This window comes from Polypterus senegalus, chromosome 7 (assembly GCF_016835505.1).
Source record: "Polypterus senegalus isolate Bchr_013 chromosome 7, ASM1683550v1, whole genome shotgun sequence".
NCBI classification, from domain to species: Eukaryota; Metazoa; Chordata; class Cladistia; order Polypteriformes; family Polypteridae; genus Polypterus; species Polypterus senegalus.
Genome location: NC_053160.1, coordinates 163326618 through 163347361, shown reverse-complemented (window position 1 = coordinate 163347361; position 20744 = coordinate 163326618). Strand labels below are relative to the sequence as shown.

The following is a 20744-nucleotide window of genomic DNA, read 5'->3' as shown; positions in this document are numbered from 1 at the left end:
CGTCATGAGCAGCCAAAATGCCACTGGGAATCAAAAAATTAGAGTAAAATGGGTGTCGAGAAAGGGAATGTCTCCTTCATCCTATGTGTTGGTAAGTAGGTAACGTAATAAACAGGCTGGAGATTCGGAGGGCAACGTGGCCGGACAGCAACTGAGCACTGTGCTTTCAGAAGGCGCAGTGCGTTGTGCACATGAAACATCTCAGCGAGAGGAATGGGAAGAAGAAGCAGCGCGAGGGACGGGTTTGAGGGTCGAAGGTACTGGAACGGAGGAGAACGGATTGGCTTTTGCTCGGCGTTGTGGACGGAGAGCAGGAGAACACGCAGTGCAGAGCAAGTACAGGGGAACAAGAGCGAAAGAGCGGCGTGCTTCTGGGTCGTAACACTGAAGCGACAGACGAACGGTGTAAAGGAGTGAAACGAGTCGGATTGCGATTAAAAAGTTGAACCGTCTCCCATGTCTTGAACAGTGAGAGTTTAGTTGGGAGGCAGTCAATAAAGGCTTATCGCCGATTTCAAACTCCTGAAACGTGTGCTGGTGTTGTTCCTCCCTGACTGGTTGTGGATGTTATCAATTTGATTTAGGCCACCTCATGATTTTGAGTGTCTTATAGTAATATGATGAAAAAAAAAAAAATCAGATCGATCAAGCCGCTCTACTCGTTCAGATATTACGTTATTAGAAAATTGGCATAATATCAAACAGGTAAAGTATCCGTTTAACGTAGACTAACCGTTGTTGGCTGTCAAGGAGGTTTCCGTCAACATATGTTGGATAGAGTCTGCTTATCTAGATTGTAGTGAAGAGACGAGAAGGATTTAGTGGAAACGACAGAGACTCAAAGTCAGCAACCCATCGTTTATTACCATTTCCCGTTAAGCGGCTGGTGCTTCTTGATTTTTAAGCGTAGGTAGGTTGAAAAAACAGTGAATTGGATAGATAGCTAGACAGAAATGAGCTGTAAATATAAGAGATATGCCAGCCAGCCATTATCCAACTCGCTGTATCCTAACTACAGGGTCACGGGGGTCTGCTGGAGCCAATCCTAGCCAACACAGGGCGCTAGCCAACACAGGGCGCAAGGCAGGAAACAAGCCCACCCCAGAGGAGATATGCCGTATTACATAAAAATATAAGATAAATAGGTAGGCAATATTCAGAGGATTCGACCCACCTCACTAATTATGCTGCTCAACCCCTTGTGTAGGTACCGCTTCTCTCCTGGTGGGGCTTCCTACAACTACTATCTGACCCCTCCAGCTCCTCCAGAGTGCTGCTGCTCGACTGGTGCTTTTTCTGCTCATTGTTTCACTCCTACTCCTCTTCTGCCTCAGTCTATCAATTGGCTTCCTGATACTCCGAAGATCCAGTTCAAAGTGCTTGTCTTGACCTACGGTTTCTGAATGCCTCTGCACCTCAGTATCTCCAGTCTTTGGTCTCTCCTGCCATTCTGCCTCTGTCTGTCTGCTGAACACCCCTTCCCCATCTTTTCCCCAGACTTTCCAAGAATTGACAATGATTCTCCCTTTTTTACCCCAAAGTTGTGGAGTGATCCCCCTTTGTCAATTCAAACTGCACCCTTTGACACATATTTAGTCGTCTTTTGAAAACGTGCCTTTTCATTCAATATTTTGGAACTGCTGAGTTTCTCATCTACAGGACTGGTGCTGCTGTACTGAAGAAGAGTTTAAGATACTGATTGTGCCTTAGTCTAGCTGCAGGTTTTGCTCGTTTTTTATCTTTATCTTTTTCTCTGTTGCTTTTGATGCTTGCAACTTCTGATCATTCTTGTATGTATTACAATTTGCTTTGTAAGTGACCTTGGATACAAGTGTCTGCTAAATAAATGGTTATAGTTATACAGGAAATTAAATATATTGGATATGAAATGTTGAACTACCGTACATTAGAATAGGATTACTATATTAGATGTAAAAGGCACTATATAAAATAAAATTATATAGATAAACGACACTATGTCAGACTGATATCTCCACCTAGCCCATAAACAGATGGACATATATGAAAGGCACTCTGTTAGAGGTAATAATAAAAAATAGTATAAAAATGTTACTTGTTTTGTAAAAGTATGCGCAGTTCACTCCATGGTTAATGTTTCTGTGCTCCCGTGTCCAGTAGGGGTCGCAATGCACGAAGGTATACTCCGTGTCTCGATCACCTACCCACCCCTCCCCAGGGAGAGGTCCTTGTGACGTCACGAGTTTGGAGACTTTCAGCCTGAGTTTTTTGGGCACCCTGCCTGCAGTGGCTGCGCGGATTCAGAAAGAGATGCCTGGTCCTTTTATGTAAACGGGGGATGAACTCCTGTCTTCCATCGTTTTCATGGGAAAAATATATGCATTACAAACACACGAGCAAATACAATTCAGGTAAAGAAAGTGAAGTTACATCGGAGAACAGTTTACCTGTTTGATTTCGCATATAGAGTGCCTGTAAACTGCAAGAAAAGCGGAGCAGCAGAGCGGAGATTTGCTCACCTCTTAAGATTGGAGACGATTACTTTCTAGAAGGGCGATGAGGAAAATAAGGAGAACGACTTGGACGCGTGTGGAAATGGTGCTTGTGTTCGCCTTGGCATTTTGGTGGGACGTGTACGCAGGTAGGAATAACTTATTTAGTAAATTTTTTTGTCCTAAATACCGAATCGGTTTAAAGTGTCTTCATCGAAACTCAAACAAATTTCATCAGGCTGAGTTGATCGCATTGGAATTACATTTGTATAACATTATATTGTTGCTTTTCTTTTTTTCACGCGGTGCCCGCAGACTGCTATGTACCCGGCGTGCGCGCTTGCTGGTTTGCTACTTTGTCGCCTACGCGTGCTTTGAACGGCTCGTGCTGGGGATCACGGCACAGACTTTTTACACTCTTCCTTTTCGTTCTCTGTATCTAAGAAACCATGGGAATTCGGTCGAGTGACCCTTGTGTTTAAAAGCTGGATGAACTCAAGTTGTTAACATCTGACCCCGGGCCACTAGCCAAGGCGCTCGTCTCTTAGCATCTCTTTGGGAAAAAAAAAAGAGGACCAGGCAGCTTTGGAGGAGAGGAGAGGCGAGACAGTTCACCGATAACTCTACGCGCTTCTTTGGAGCTTTTAAACATCGCACCATCACCTCGTGCTGTTATGTTGGTATAAAGAGCTAAATATTTTCGATTCACAAATCTCATCGAATTCTTAAAGGAGAAGTCGCCACTGCTTATTGAGGCGGAGGGCTGCTAGCAGGTTATCCTAATAATGCAATTGCGCGTTTTAACAATGGGCCAGTGGCCCCGACTTTTACTCCTTTCTTTTACAAATTTGCACTGCAATTTTTCTCGTTTTTTTGTTCAAATCGACGAGTCCGTGGTTTCTTGTGTGGAAGATGGGGGCCGATTAGAGCGAATGTGTTAATCAATCGCATGTTTAGAGGTGATCTCATGCCTTTGTTGGCTTCACTAATCCGTTTTACTCCTCGGCGGGAGGTGACAGATACCGAGACATTTCCTGTTGTGGGGCTCGGGGGCTATAGGATAAAGCCATTTGCTAATGTGAAGGGGGTGTTGGTCCTTGAAAATGTCTCTTTCCCCCCCTAAAGTCCGTTTTGAATTAAATACAACACTCATTTGCGGCGAAACGTTTACCCTTAAGTAACATGAATACAACTCTTTAAGGAGTTAAAAAGCTCAATCCAGGGTGCTGCAATCTATTCTGAAACGATCCTGCACTTTATTTTGGTTTGTCTTATTGGTACTATTTTCTGGCTAATTTTAAATTTTACATCATTAACAATATGGCTTGTAATCCTTTTTTGATTGTACTTGTTTTGGAAGATGCTCTATATAAAGTGTTGATTTTTGTGTATTACCAATGCAGATTCATGTAGTCTGCAACAAAACTAATACTTAGTGATTTATTTGAGGTGGTGGAGTATAAGACTTTAGGGGCCTTCAAATTCCCAATAGGAATGGCAAGCTTATTGGACTGAATGACATATTCTGGCCACAATTGTTCGAATGATCTAATTTTTATAGTAATATAGAACTGTTTCGTGGGGTTGACTTTAGGGTGCTTTGAATTAACTCATTTTACTGTAAAATAAATATGTTATAAAGCCTGTTAGAAAGCACACAGGAATGTGATGGAATGCAGGAAAAGACTCACAAATGCAGCTAAAGCTTCACCGTTACATAAAGTTCACCAAAAGAAAACGGTTACAGGGCGCTAGTCCTGCAGCACTGAGCTCTCCATTTCTGCTGTTTCCATTGCATATGAAGGTTTATAGTGTTAATAAATCAAGTGTAAGATCTGTAGCCGCATAAGTTGCACTGTAACGTATCCCATAATAAACTCTACGTAAGCCATCCAATCATTTTCCAACCCGTTGAATCCGAACATAGGGTCACGGGGGGGTCTGCTGGAGCCAATCCCAGCCAACACAGGGCGCAAGGCAGGAACCAATCCCGGGCAGGGCGCCAACCCACCGCAGGGCACACACTAGGGACAATTTAGAATCGCCAATCCAACTAACCTGCATGTCTTTGGACTGTGGGAGGAAACCCACGCAGACACGGGGAGAACATGCATGTTATATGAAATTGTATTTGATACAGGTTTTTGCACTGTGAACACCATCCTAAGGCCCTGTACAAGTACAAAGCCATGGTTCAAATGTGTACATGAGTGTTTTACGATTGGCGCGTGGGCAGGTTAAGTGAGGTGCTCAGGGTCTCACAGCGAGTAAGCGATGGGGGTTGAGCAGATGACCTTGTGATTCCAAGCCACTATGCCTTACAGCCCTTAAAACGGCAATATGTCAAATGCAGCTGAGGCTGGCAGGTTCAGAATAAAAAGACACCACTCTGGGAGTTTAGTGGGATGACATACTGGTGTGAGGCAAAGTCCATTAGCCAGCCACATGGAGACCCAGTGTAAACCATGTTTGCATAATGAATAGAAACATTGAAAAACTATGCGTAAACTAATGCATATTGGGATGCCAATTCAGTTTAACCTGTCTAGACCCCTCTATGGTCGAGTGAACTCTCTTCACAAAGGTGGGCCTTTGGACCTCTGCCATGCCACACATGGAGTATCTTTCATTAGCTGCACCCCTCCTTGGTTCTTATGCAGGAAGGCTGAGTATGTGGTTGATGAACCAAAGATCTACTTAGTTAGTTCATCATTGGCGGTGTGTATCCAGGTGGGCACCATGAAACATGGAAGGGTACAGGACAGCAGAGACACATGGAGGGGGGTAAAGGTCATCAAAACCTGATAAGACAAAGAGGCTCACCAGTGACCCGGTGAGGGGAAATATTGACTGTTAAAGTCTGCTGGTTTTCAATGAAGCAACTGATTTTTGAGTAGTGGAAAACTGAAAAGAAAAATCAAACAAATAATGTCATTCACTACTGAATGACAAAAATAAATATCACCTGTGTAGGTGGCACTGTTATTTTTGGGAAGAGCTGTGAATGCATCTTTGTGCCTTACTGAGGCTGGCACTTTTAATGAAGAGAGAGGCTTGTCCGTAATTGTTTAGCGTTTCTCCCCTTTTGCTATTTTTTTTAATTTTGCAGTTTTATTAAATGGAGAGCTCCTTTCTTTGAGTTAACTGTTCTGTCTTTTTGCAGCCCCTTCTTTAGTGACATTCCAATATTTGATAAGAATGCGTCTAAAGCTGTCCCAATCCTGCTGTTCCCGGCTAATTCCATTGTCACCATCTTGATGCTTATTTGGCATCAACTGGCCTTTATGGTCATATTAAATTAGTCAAATCAAAGCTTACTTCTTGGTTGCTTTCACTTTGTGTAGGAGTTGGCAAGTTCAGAACGTGTATGGATGCTTTGCGATTGCATTGTTGGCTTCAAGTGTACCAAGTTGCTGTTGGAGTGACACTTTTATTCTAGTAGCACAGCCCAAAATGCACTCCGGGTGAGCAGAGGACGGCCTCTGACATGGCATGAGAAGAATATTCAGTTGAAATAATAGGAATTCAAAGTCACATCGAGTTAAGTCAAACTTTCATTTTGTAAATTGCCTTTTTATAGTGATTGCCATCGGTAGGCCCCCTTTGCATGGCGATTAACCGGATCAGATAAAGCATTGATGAGGAAAAGGTAAGTGGAAGCTCAAACATTCCCAGCATGCCGCCAAAGTCCAATTAGCCTCCAGAAAAGTCAGATATGCTAATGTGTGTGTTACACTCCTAATCATGCTTTCTTTTAATTTACATTCCTCTGTGACCTCTTGGCACCCTGGAGGAGCGAATACCCAGTGTTTTATTCTGTGACTTCCCAGGAGGCCATGTGAACCTCCTCCCCCACTCCATGTTGTGTGGCATGAAGGATCCCATCTCAGCACTGTGGCGTTCCTTCAAAAGTGCTAACCTTACAGTGAACCTGATTATGCTGTCCTCTGCATGATAAAAAAAGAAATCAGTCAAAGCCACTTTTTCATTAAGCCGCCTTCTGGATTTTGTGTGTGTGTTTTATATTTGCTTGGAAGAACGGCAATGGAAAAAGTCCTTTGGCTGTACAGGAATGTGTTTGCAATGAAAGTCATAGAGTGAGGGACAGTCAAACCCCAGTTTTAATATGCCTTGCAGCACAGTGCACACTTGGCGCTGTCTGATGTATTTATTCTCAAACATGAAGCTGTTCTTGGAAGTAGGGATCATAAGCCTACATTATTTGGTGTATTGAATACTGTGCCAATTTGCCTTTAGTGCTGTGCTTAGAAAAAATGGTCCAGAGGCCTCACCGTAGAAGAGATCATGTACTCGTGGCACCATGTGATATGTCGTTATGGAGGCCATAATGGCCCCGGTTCTTGGATGGCTATGTCATTTAACTCTTGTCTTTGAAGACTCGGTTTGTCTTCAGAATGTTACCGGAGGATTAAAGAATAATGTGTGAAGGTTTCTTTCAAGGAGAGTTTGGGCAGAAATGAGCTGAAATGTTTGGGGGTTTGTTTCCTGCCCTGTGCCCTGTGTTGGCTGGGATTGGCTGCAGCAGACCCCCGTGACCCTGTAGTTAGGATATAGCAGGTTGGATAATGGATGGATGGATATTTGGCATCACATATGACTACATCAGGATGGGTTTGCGAATTTTCAAGGCAGCAACAAGTGCAAAGTGTTCTGTTATCCAGAGCCATATGAAGACGCTCAGACCGCTGAGTGCACTGGAGCAGGGAGGCACAATGTTTTACCCTACAAGCCAGATGTTATGTCAGATACAATAACTGATGCTATGCAAACCCCTTCCTCCCCATCCCCTTTCCAGTTTAGATGATATTTTGTAGGATTCAGTAGCTGACAGCATGCAGAATATCCCATATACTGTAGAGTGTCTCCGATATCACATATGTTACAGCCATTAAGATAGACAGGCCACCAGCAATAAATACCTACAATGCAAGTAAAATTGTATAAAATGTGTGTACAGTTACAATAAACGTACATACATGTACTAAGTACGTAGACAATTAGTTATGGGTACTCGCCAACAATGACACGACGACTTGTCCGATAACAATGAGTTTAATTTTACTGCACAACAAAGGAGAGCGTTACAGCCCTTCTAAAGGAGCCTCTTGAGGCGATTGTGTAGCACCGCCGTTGTTCTTCAATCCAAATCCCTAAAGCAGATTCCATCCGGACTACCGCCTTAGTACATCCACTTACAACTCGTTTTCCGCCCTGGTTAAAAGGACTCTGTGGCCTTAGATCTTATATATTTTTCCTTCTTTTTAAATAAAAAGAATTGTGGACTCATTGATGGCGTCCAACAACAACAACAACAACATTTTTTTCTATAGCACATTTTCATACAAACAGTAGCTCAAAGTGCTTTACATATTAAAGAATAGAAAAATGAAAGACACAATTATAAAGCAAAATAAATCAACATTAATTAACATCGAATAAGAGTAAGGTTCAATGGCCAGGGGGGGCAGAAAAAACAAAAAAACTCCAGACGGCTGGAGAAAAATAAAATCTGTAGGGATTCCAGACCATGAGACCGCCCAGTCCCCTCTGGGCATTCTACCTAACATAAATGAAACGGTCCTCTTTGGATTTAGGATTCTCACGGAAGGGCTTGATGATGATGATGGTCACGTAGACTTCTGGCTTTCAGTGCATCAATGTTGGTGCATCAAAGAAACCGGAAAAAGGAACAGAAAAGAGAGTAGGGGTCAGTACAGATTTTAGAGCCACCATGAATAGTTATTATGAGGAAATTGAACATACAGAGTATCAAGATTAAGTTAAATTGAAGTTATAGAAAAGCCATGTTAAAGTAATGTGTTTTCAGCAGTGTTTTAAAGTGCTCTACCATATCAGCCTGGCGAATTCCTATTGGCAGGCTATTCCAGATTTTAGGTGCATAGCAGCAGAAGGCCGCCTCACCACTTCTTTTAAGTTTTGTTCTTGGAATTCTAAGCAGACACTCATTTGAGGATCTGAGGTTACGATTTGGAATATAAGGTGTCAGACACTCCGATATATAAGATGGAGCGAGATTATTTAAGGCTTTATAAACCATAAGCAGAATTTTAAAGTCAATCCTGAATGACACAGGTAACCAGTGTAGTGACATCAAAACTGGAGAAATGTGTTCGGATTTTCTTTTCCTAGTTAGGATTCTAGCAGCTGCATTCTGCACTCGTTGCAAACGATTTATGTCTTTTTTGGGTAGTCCTGAGAGGAGTGCGTTACAGTAATCTAGTCGACTGAAAAGAAACGCGTGAACTAATTTCTCAGCATCTTTCAGTGATATAAGAGGTCTAACTTTACTTATGTTTCTTAAGTGAAAAATTGCTGTCCTAATGATCTAAGTTCCCTTACTTCAACATCTCCAAAACGTTTACCTTTTCGGTAATCGTTAGCATCTTCCGTTGGCGCCTGGGCACGACTCCTGAAGCAGTAGCAGGAGCAGATCGTTCTGGAGCCACAATGAAGGGCTTGACTACACACAAAGATAAACACAACAGTTAACTCTTTGCACAGTGAAACACGTTGATGCTGAATGAGCGAGACGAGACTTCCTGGTTAATGCAGTGGAATTGAATTTGGCGCTCTGTCGCTGTGTCGCTGAGCCAATCAGCACACAGGAACTTAACTGGATGCTCTGATTGGGTAGCTTCTCAGCCATCCGCCAATAGCGTCCCTTGTATGAAATGAACTGGGCAGACCAACTGAGGAAGCATGTACCAGAAGTAAATTGTCCGCAGAAACCTGCGAAGCAGCGAAAAATCCGCGTTCCATATTTAGATATGCTTACATGTAAAATACGCGATAGAGTGAAGCTGCGAAAGTCGAAGCGCGATATAGCGAGGGATTACTGTAATAGTCTCAGCAACAGTGCTAATGTTTCCACCATGCCATCTGTGAGAATGCAAAAGCATTGGATTGCATTGGTACTTTCTTATTTCTTCTACATTCCCACAAATGGCACTTTAAAAATGTTGCACTGCAGCAGCCAGACACCCTGGCCATGTTTAGGTCAAGTGTCCATATTCATTATGGTTCGCATAAACATTCAGAAATATGAATCATGTAGTTGTCAAGCATTGACATATTCAAATCAAAAACCCTGACGCACTACACACTTAGGCCTGTCTCTCCAACTATAGCTGCAACTGAAGGCTCATTTTTGCTGAATTTAGAATTCACAAATTGCTGTAATGTAAGAGATTGTTTTAGAAGCAAGGACAAAATGGAGGACATCAAGAATTGGCAGTTGTAACTAGCAATTTAAGGCACAGGACTAATATGATGGTCATGGTGCACATGATAGGGTACTCTTGTCACTACATTGTGTCCCTGGAGAGAGGTTTGTTTTTATTTTTTATTATGCACTACAGACAGCTTGGCCCATGAATCCATTACTGGAGTTTAAATATAGTGGGTTACATTGGTCTGGTAGAGAGAATCCTTGTGGATAGGCCTGGGGACTTTCACAGACTTTTTTGACTTTGGACATACTCCCTAGGTGATGTTTTTAAAACCAGTCTCTGTGCCGGAGACTATTAGAATCTGGAGTTCAGAGGTGAGTTGGTAGAGTGATCTGCTTGGCAAGATGAAGAAAAGTCAAGACACACAGGCAGGCATGCAGGCAAGCAGGTAGAGTTACAGGAAGTGTAAAAGAGACTATTTTGTGTAGTCCGTTAAGACATGCGGGTGAGCCACTCTACCTTGCATTTATGAATTCGAGCCTGTTTAAGACGGACGAGTGAGACAACTGGGTTTGGTTTTGACATTATTTGGTGATGGTAAGTGCGGCGATGCAGTGAGAGTGACCTCTAGTAGCAGTGCCTGGCGTTTAGGCTTGCCTATATTTTTTCACAATAGCCTTTGAGAGCTGTAGTCAACACAGTGGTTAGTGTTACTACATTACACTGTCTGCAAGCTGAAGTTGATTACTAGCTTATGTCTTGAGTTTGTTATACCTGTCTCCTCGTATTTCCATCAGCAAAGATGTACCTTATAGGTTAATTGGCCCATTAACAGAGTATGCGCCCTCTGACAATCAAGCTCTTCACTGCTGATTCCTGCTGATTTGGAAAATAGATGGAGGCAGCCATTGTCTTGCTTTCGATCCTTTATACACAAAGGAGAAAACATAAGAAGTTGTGCTACACTTTTCTATGAAAGGGAAGAAAGCAGGCGAGAAGGGTCTGCTTTTAAAAGCTGGCATCCTTCATTTGGAACTCTGCTGGGCTCTGTGCTCTGATTGTGAGCCAATGTAAGCGGCATGCTGGATTTCTAAAACTGGAGACAGAGCGGTTAGGAATGGTCACACTGGAGCCTGCCATTAGCTGCAGTCAAACTTCATAGTGGAAGGTGCTGTAGAGCAGCCAGCAATTTTGATATCTCCCACTGAGGCATGTTGATTGGGTTGGTACTTATCAGAGCAGACAGGGGGAAGAGTTATTCAGAGTTCAGATTCTTTAATCCTCTGGTAACATTGTGAGCAAAGAAATTCTTCAGAGTTCTCTGTAACCTTCAAAGGCCTAGGGAGTCTTATGGCAGAGGTTGTTGGAGGGATTTGCTTAGGGCGTCTCGGGATCACTCACTACTTTGCATTTGGCCAGGCACCATTGAAGGAAGATAATATTTGACTCTATGTTTTCAGATACTCCTTCTTTCTATCGACAAGTATACAGTATCTTTTCCTTTTTGTTTTCTTTTCATTTCTTGTACTTTGAAAAGCAATTTAAATGAGGAAACAGGAAATTCTTAAGCGTCCCAAGATGTAGGATTTTAGTTTTGTTGGTCCCATAATAACAATGGGGGGAAAAAAACCCAAAACTGGTTAATAGGGTTCTTGTCGAGGTTGTGTGAATGGGTGAGATAATTCATTAAGTAGTACTCCTTAATCCTTAATTGAAAGGCCATAATACACAGATTTGTGTGAAATATTGACAGAGAAAGAACTAATTACTGCTAAAGTATGATAGCCTCCAGCCATCTGTAACCCTGATGGGTTAAGCAGGTTTGACAATTCATGTTGTGTTATAATGAACACAAATATGGACTTGATGAAGAAGTATGGTGTATATCTAACAGGGCCTCCTCACTCATAATGGGCCTTGTCCAGACGTGATTGTCAAATGAGAATACACGTCTGGGGACAACCCGTTAAAAAGTGTATAGGGAATGGCGGTGAATTCCTGCACTGCAAAGGCTACACCTACGGGGCTTCTTCCTAAAACATCTGCCCCTAATTTCTCCAGTCCATGTGTTTTAAACAGCAGCAAGAGTTTCAGGGAGAGAGCAAAAGATAATGTATAAAAGACTTGATGCTGAGAGAAAATAAAAAGCTAAGATTGCTGTTCTCTAGACAGACAGGAGCTCAGTAGCACAAGGTAACTGAAGAGTAATAATTTATTTGCACGCTGTAATGAGCTGGACGGCAGTGGAGACAGACAGACGGACAGACAGACACACAGACCACCACAGCTACTGGGCTCCATATGTCTGAGAAGTACTTCTGTCTTTCTGCCATTTTAACTATTGCATCACTGTAACATAACAGCGAACAGAGTTTAGATGAGCATTGTGGTATATGGCATGTCATGTATGCATTTCTAAATAGACACCAATGTTAACTTCATTTAGTTTTTCATTTAGACGTACAATCAGAAGATGGATGTTGTGCAGCCTCATCTGTGAACCTCCTGGCGGTGTTAGGCAGATTTATTGACCCGAGTATTTTGAATACTGAAGTCTGTATCTCTGGTGGCTCTTCGTTATCAGCTCTCATAATGGCAGTCCTTTTCAAAGGGGTGTGAAACATCGTATACATATTTTGGTGTTCATATTTTCATGAATTTAGCTGCCATTTCTTTCAGGCTTGCAGTACATTGACTCTTATACTATTGTTGTCTTGCTGGACAACAGAGAGCACACACAGCACCTGCAACAACATACCATTAACATTTATCATTCGTCCATTGATGCCGTCAAATGACAATATATGTGATGCTACAAAAATTTTCTTGGTTCTTTTTATTTTTTGTCTGTTTTTAACAGATTTATGTATATTTTTAACACTAGAATTCCCAGAGCCTACGAAAAAACTCGTAGATCCGTCCCACCTTAAAACTCTTCTCACTTCTGCGTCAGCGTCTTTTGTCCTTTAAATGTGTTGATAAGCAGCAAACAATCTGCTATCACATCCCCCCCCACTGGCGCACAGTTTTCTTAGCTCAAGCCTGTTTACCTGCGTGTCAATTGCTTAGAGTTGTAGAGACTGAGAAGTCAAGCAAAATGACACCTTTTATAAATACTATATCGTTATTTGGAACATGTGTGTTCCGTTTCTACAAAGATCTATGTGCGGTAAACACTTTGTTGAAACAGAAACATTTTTCATGTTTTAGTAATAATTGACAAAATGTAGACATGAAGTGTATAATGTGTGAAGCCTGAATTCCAAATATCAAAGAAACACTTTCACAAAAGATACAAGTATAACAGAACAAATGCGCTTTTTTCCCCAAGAGTATTACCGAAGAAAAAGAAATCAGGTTAATGTTGCTTGTTGTCCTGACTTCTCGGGTAGTATACTGGTTAGAGCTGCCGACTCCAATTCAGAAGGTTCTGGATTCAAGTGTTAACGTCTCCCAAAATAAACGTTTTGACTAGTGAGCTGTTCTTATTGTTAATATTATACAATAAAAGCATACATTTGATTTGTGTCTGTAACAGCCGCTGTAAATGTATAGTACTTGTCAAAGTTAGCGTCTTTTTTTAGTTTTACTTTATTTACTTATCTTCCTACAGCATAAACTCACAAGTATACTGCATTGCTTCCTCTGTTTGATCGTCATGGGCATGCTCACAAATTACACGTGTAATGCCACAAAAAATACCTGCTGACACTTTAATATGCAAGCAATGGTACAAGAATGCAGTTAGACTTTTTCTGGGAACATACACCACGCTAGTGTTTAGATCTGGATGGTGTAGCGTTGGCAAGCTCTGTAAGCCGTGCTGTTTCTTTGAAGGACAGATGATTGGTAAAATGACGTTTCTTGCGGGGAGGGCTTCTGTTTTCTCCGATCTGAGTTCACCTCTGTTATAGTGCGTCTTTATTTGAAAACAGCAGTGTTACTTACGGTCAGATCAGGTGTTAGAGCGTGATCGTCATTGAAAGAATAAAACTGGAGCTTATTCAGTGCTTGCTGTGTGCTGCTTATCAACACATTTAAAGGACAAAAGATGCTGACCGAGAAGTGAGAAGCGTTTTAAGGCGGGGCGGATCTACGAGTTTTTTCGTAGGCTCTGGTAATTCTAGTGTTAAAATGTGCATTGTGCGCTCTGAACATGCAACACACATTAACATGTTTGGTTTTTTTTTTTTTCTGTGACTTTTCTACTGTAGGCGGTTTATCATAAACCGCTTGCTGTCTGTCCAGATTAATGAGAGCACCTCTGATCTTTGCAGTTCAAAATCACCTCCCCTACTTTGAGTGCCGCCTTCATGAGGTGTTGGATTAATTTAGAAAAGTGACACTCAGTGAGCCGTCTAATTGCTTCCACTCAGTTTTAAGCAAAATGCACTCTGGTTGTCTCCAGACGTTTATATTATACGTCTGGCTTCAGCGAGACCAGGCTTGGAATGGCAAAGAAACCTGAGGATGATTTGAAAGACTAAAGTTATAGTGGTAAACCTCCCCAGCTGAAAGACCCATTTGTGTGCAGGTCCTATGCTAGTCTAACAGCACCTTGTAAGTTTGTATGGTCCTTAATTTTCTTCACATATTATACTTTCACTTTCTTTAATTCCTCTATTCATCAGGCAATTTTGGCTTAGCGTCACTGACTGACACCATGTAAAATAAATGGTTGACTAGCAGGAAATATGTTTGCAGTAGGCAGCATACACTCATGAATTTTAAAAGTGTTGTTCTCATTTTGATTGCAAATAACTTTACTTGGTGTGGTGTTTCATTGGCAGAAGGACCAGTCACTTTCAGTTAGCGTTTTTGGGAGGGTGGGGGGTGTTGGAGTTGCAAGGTATTTGTCAAATTTAGGATGACATCCTGTCCAGGGCTGTATCCTCCCTTGCATCTAGTGCTCTTTGCCCCCATGACTCATATTGGCCCATTCTAGATTCTCTAGTTAAACCTAACCAGCATTTCTTTGGGATGTAGGAGTAACATTTGGAGTATATTTTATATATATATACATACATATATATATATATATACACAAGTATAACCTGGTAGGTAACCATCCAAAATAATCAATTTGCGATTCAAGCCTATTGGAGGATCAATGACCCAGCTGAGGGGGTCTGTGGTATCCGGAGTGAACTTCTCCAGGCTGGTGGTAAGGCTGTCCTCCTGGCATTGCAAGCAATCTTTTCCTCCATTTGGGAGACTGGCATCATCCCAACTGACTGGAAAACAGGACTTGTCGTTCCTATCTGGAAAGGGAAGGGTGATCGCCTGGATTGCAGCAACTACAGGGGGAAAACACTGCTCTCTGCGCCGGGTAAGGTCCTTGCTGGGGTCGTCCTCAATAGGATCTGTGATCACTTGCTCACCAACCACGGATCAGAACAGTCTGGTTTTATGCCTAAGAAGTCTACCATCGACCACATCCTGGCACTGAGGGTTCTTACAGAGCGCAAACTCGAATATCGTCAGAGTTTCTTTGCAGCATTTGTCGATTTTCACAAAGCATTCAGCTCAGTTGATCAAGCTGCCATGTGAGACATCCTGAGGGTTCGCAGGATCCCCTCGAGGTTGCTGGATATCTTGGCCGGCCGGTACACTGGTACTGTGAGTGCTGTGCAGAGTGGAGGGAGAACCTCTGTGTTTTTCCCAGTTGATTCTTGGGTTCATCAGGGGTGTGTTGTTGCTCCTACTCTGTTCAATTCTTGTATGGACTGGCTGTTGGGCAAAGTCGTGGGGGTCCAGCAGCTGTGGGCATCTGTTGGTGAAGAAAGATTCAAGGATCTTGACTTTGCTTACGATGCTGTGATCATCACTGAGTCAATGGAGGCTCTGATCAGGGGACTCGAGAGACTGAGTGACGAGTCTGAGTGTCTGGGCTTCCAAGTGTCCTGGATAAAAACCAAGATCCAGGCCTTTAATGACCTCTTGGGCACAGCCATCAGGAGTGTGTCTGTTTGTGAAGAGTGTGTCGACCATGTTGAGAGGTTTAGTTACCTTGGCAGTGACATTCATGTCTCTGGTGACTCTTCCTGTGAAGTCAGTAGACTGATTGGGAGAGCATGGGGGGTCATGAGGTCACCAGAAAGAGGTGTGTGATGCTTCCGGTATCTATGCAAAAGGACGAAGGTCCAAGTCTTTAGAGTCCTGGTGCTTCCTGTCTTGCTATATGGTTGTGAGACATCCATTGACCTGAGACGAAGACTGGACTCCTTTGGTACCGTGTCTCTCCGGAAAATCCTTTGGGTACCGTTGGTTTGACTTTGTGTCGAATGAGCGGTTGCATTGTGAGGGAGCGTCAGTTACGACAGTATGGCCATGTGGCGCGTTTCCCTGAGGGTGATCCGGCTCATAAGATCCTCATTGTTGGGGACCCAAGTGGCTGGACCAGGCCAAGGGGTTGCCCACGTAACACCTGGCTGTAGTAGATAGAGGGTCATTTCAGGAGTGTAGGACTGGACCGCGTGTCTGCCTAGGGGGGTTGCAAACCGGGATCCCGAGCTGTTTCGACGTGTAGTGGGTGTGGCAACGTGCTGTACCAGTGCATGCTCCCCAACTTGACTTGACTTGACTTGATTCAAACCTATCAATGTAATACTCCAATCTTCACTCTGTCAAGTAAGCGAACCAGTTGCCGTGGCACAACGTTAGAGACTTTGCCTCAGGTGCTGACCTCTGAGGTTCGATCCCTATTTGGGAAGCAAAGTTGTGTAGACCTGACGAGCCCCAATTAGGGTGAAACACATGTTGTGTATTCTTTGTATTATTTTTTACAAAGGGTGCCAATAACAGTATAATATTTATTCATTAATGCTTCATTAATTTCAGTTTTGTGTAGGATGAAACCTATCCTGGTAGCACTGGGCACAAGGCACTAAAGAGGCATGGATGGACCAGTAGTTCATTGCAGGCACCACTTATGCTTGCACTAACACAGGGCCATTTTAGATTTCCCATTTGTTTATTTAACTTTGTGGTTGCTAAGCAAGTAAGACATGTTAAAAAGTAACACTTAGGCAATTTGCATTTTCAAAATGGCTCATGTTTTATTTCATTTTGTCACTTTATTTGCAGACTGTTTGTAGTATGTAGATGTGCTTGGACACCAGAGATGCTCCAGATGAGTTGGGCTTTGGGCTGGGATTTTGAATGCTTTGTCACAGTTGCAGATGGTTGACAGTACATGCTGCAGTGTGTGGAGCTTTCTCCTGCTTTACATCCATTTTAACAAATTAATTTTGAAGGGATGGGAGATGCTGAAACTCTCTCAGGTTCTGCCTATGAATGTATGCATGTTTCCAAGGGTGTAAAAAGGCTTACTGTTTTATTAGTGTATGCCTGTAAAAAGATGACCAGTATGGCCTCTGCTTCCCCCAAGGGACGTGAAGATATTTGGACATACCCCAATAACCCTCGTGATCTGGGAAATATTTGAACAAGAACCCCTGTGTGTTAAGGAGGCATCTGGGGCATCTAAAGTGTCAACTTTAGAGCAGCAATCGGTTGAAACAAAGCTGTGACTGTTCTTGAAGAGCCCAGCATGAAGTGGCCAGGCCGAAAAGCCTGGTCGCTAGTATAAAAGCCTTTCTTCCTTACGAAATTCAACACTTGCCTGGGAGCAAAAGTCTTTAGTGCACATCGCATATTCACAGGGGTGAGCTACATGCAAGCATTTCAGGTCACGTTGAACAGGAATGGCTACTATGTGGTAAGGGCAGCTGAAGAAGCTGTGGTCTGAATGGGTATATAGCAGCCCGCTTTGGTTGTGTAGTACTGATGGGAAAGTAACTTATGTTTATTGTGTTATCCATCCAGTGAAGCGCAGCTCATCGGTGTCTGTGTTGTTGTTGTCTTATTCGGGGCAGCTAGGTCTGTGTCGTGTCTGGATGGCAGACTCTTCTTTGAGGTCTAATGGGTGACACATACTGCTGGAATTTGCTGATTCTTGTATTTGATCAGTTTCCTGTGGCTTAAGATGAACGTAACTAGCGCCATAACACACAAAACCGCATGGTGACATCCCCTCTCCATCAGACCACCCAAGTACATTTGAAATATTTTTGTAACAAGTTTTAGAAACTCTTAGCTGTTACCATGGTTTAGAGGTAAGGGGTATGGGAAAAGTTATGGTCAGTAAATGGCTAAAAATAAACAATAATGTGCTTTATTTTTATGGTTTTGTGCATGAAGATAAATTGTATCTCGTGTCAAAGCAGGATCCTTAGAAACCAGTGTAACAGAATAAGATGCTTCTCGCACCCTTACACCCTCAGACACCACGTCAGACACTAGGTAAAAGTCCAATAATTATATTTATTTTATAATAAAGTGCACAAAGCACCCTCTACTCCCAAATACTCCAAATAACAATGAACAATAACAAATCCTCCACTCCCAGGCGCTTAGCCACCCTGCCTCCCAACTCAGCTCATCGTCTGGGAGCCCCACAGTCCTTTTATATTCCCTGACCCGGAGGTGTTCCTTCCCAACAGTCCACAAGTCCTTATTCCTTCCGGGTCAGGGTAAATAATGTTTCTCACCCGGAAGCCGTCCGCTCTTCCTATGAACTTCCGGGTCATAGGGCATGAAGAATTCTTGGTCCTCCCTGCAGCTCCCTCTCGTGGCCCCATGGCATCCAGCAGGGCGGTGCACAAAAACTACATGGTCCATAATGCCCTGCTGGTCTTCTGGGGACCTCCATGCTGCAAGGAGGGCTCCACCTGGCGGCTTGGGGTATTGGCGGGTACATGGCCGGCCATATCTTACAGTACTCCCCAGCGGCAATTATAAGATTCGGGCGGCCTGCCCCGAGAGGAAGTCTTCCTCAAGAGGACGCGTCATCCGGGCTCTGACTGCGTTGCCCCTGTCCTCGAGCAAACCTTGGGGGGACGGTGTACCTCCTGTCTCCCCGGGGACATTGGCGCCACTCGTGACCCGGTCGCTGGCAATTGTAGCACCGACAAGTCCTCCTGGTTGGCACTTTTCGAGACCTGAAACATCTCGGGAACTCGGTCAGCTCCACCCTTTCCCCCGCCAAGGAGGGTTTTCTGGCCGCCTCGCTGCTCTCCGCCCTTTTTCCCACCTTGTCAGGAGACCCACGGTGTATTTCGGGGATCTCCTGCTTACTCTGGGTCGGCGCAGCTTGAGTCTCTCTATTAGAGAAAGAGAGCCTCTTTGCTGTTTGCATGCCCGTTGACTTTAAAGAAACCAGAGGCGGCGTCTTCAGCACCGCGCTCGCTCCGAGACAGCACTTTTCAGCTGCTCTGGTACGATCAGTGCTTCCACCGCCCCTTCTGTCATCACACCACACTCGTTTGTAGGGCTCGTAGTGACTTGGCACCCGCTACTAATTAACCGCGGGCCCGCGTCACTCTGTGTCCCCTTATTCTGTACGGTACCGGTAAAACTCACCTGTACCGCCAAATCAATCATAATGGGAGACTCCTGACCAAATCGCCGTAGGAATTCATCCACCCTCCTTAAAGGCGCCGCCGCTGCTCCCAGATCCCCAGTGATCTTCTTTATTGTCTCCACCACCTGTAAAAATTTGTGCACGGGCTGAAGCAACTTTTCCAGCTCGTGCACGTCCAAAAAGTTACTTAATTCACCCGGAGGCATGCTCGAGCCATCATTAGCCTTACCCTCCGGGTGGGAGCCAATAAACACGGCCGCTCCTGGCACGTGCTCAGACAGGTCCCGCAAGGGAGCCTGGGATTTGGAGTTCTTTTCGGAGGACCGCGGTGCCGCTTTTGGCTGACTGTGATCCGTCTGTATCAATTTATCGACGGACCGATCAATCATTTCCGGACCTCCTTACCTTTTTGTAGGGATAGCGGTACTTGATCGCCTCCCTTTCCCCTTGAAAACTCAAGTCCGTCTTTTCTTGGGCGAAGCCACAAACAGCTGGATACGGAACGTCACCTTCCTGGAATCCCTTGTGGTAGGTCACGTGTCCCTCGCCGGCACCCGTAATGCGGAAGTGCTTCGGGTTACTCGTTTGCCTGAATGAGAGCGTGCCATCGCCTTCGGGTCTGTCTTCTGCCTCCCGCAGAGCCTTCGGATGGACATCTGGGAGGTATGTACATGGGACATCATGTGTTAATTTAAAAAGATTATTCAGTACATTCCCTGTACATACCTCGTCGGTGGCGTCCTCCTCCGAAATCTCTCCGAAATGCGTAGCCGCTCCATAGCTCCTCTTGAGCGCAGGCAATGCCGGCGCTAGACCTCCGCTGTTGCTGGCGCTCTGCTTTGTCTTCTTCTTCCCATGACGGACTTGATAAAGATGAGGTTTCTGGCGATTTTTCTGTGTGTGTCGTGGCGCTGTCTTCCGGGATATTCTGTCCACAATAAATTTTTTAAATTCAGGTCCTCTGCCAAACTGACGGCCAGAGAATCCTGCCGGAGCTACGCCAATTGTAACAGAATAAGATGCTTCTCGCACCCTTACACCCTCAGACACCACGTCAGACACTAGGTAAAAGTCCAATAATTATATTTATTTTATAATAAAGTGCACAAAGCACCCTCTACTCCCAAATACTCCAAATAACAATGAACAATAACAAATCCTCCACTCCCAGGCGCTTAGCCACCCTGCCTCCCAACTCAGCTCATCGTCTGGGAGCCCCCACAGTCCTTTTATATTCCCTGACCGGAGGTGTTCCTTCCCAACAGTCCACAAGTCCTTATTCCTTCCGGGTCAGGGTAAATAATGTTTCTCACCCGAAGCCGTCGCTCTTCCTATGACGAACTTCCGGGTCATAGGGCATGAAGAATTCTTGGTCCTCCCTGCAGCTCCCTCTCGTGGCCCCATGGCATCCAGCAGGGCGGTGCACAAAAACTACATGGTCCATAATGCCCTGCTGGTCTTCTGGGGACCTCCATGCTGCAAGGAGGGCTCCACCTGGCGGCTTGGGGGTATTGGCGAGGTACATGGCCGGCCATATCTTACACCAGTTAAACACTGCGCCGCAGTCCACCTGATGTCTGTCTTTGAGTATTTTGAGGCTGCCAAGGCAGTTTCTCCTTGGAAGTGGGCCATTGCTTC

At 44.1% G+C, this 20744-nt stretch overlaps 1 protein-coding gene across 2 annotated transcripts in view; it reads left to right on the top strand.

Moving 5' to 3' along the window:
* The first annotated feature begins 2241 nt into the window (after nucleotides 1-2241).
* The window catches only part of ror2 (receptor tyrosine kinase-like orphan receptor 2), a 245471-nt gene continuing 226968 nt past the window's right edge, over nucleotides 2242-20744 (top strand). For both annotated transcript variants that reach the window (XM_039759476.1, XM_039759475.1), the window contains exon 1: nucleotides 2242-2620. In XM_039759476.1, the coding sequence (XP_039615410.1) occupies nucleotides 2536-2620 (85 nt within the window). In that variant the 5' untranslated portion in view covers nucleotides 2242-2535. The remainder of the gene's footprint in view (nucleotides 2621-20744) is intronic.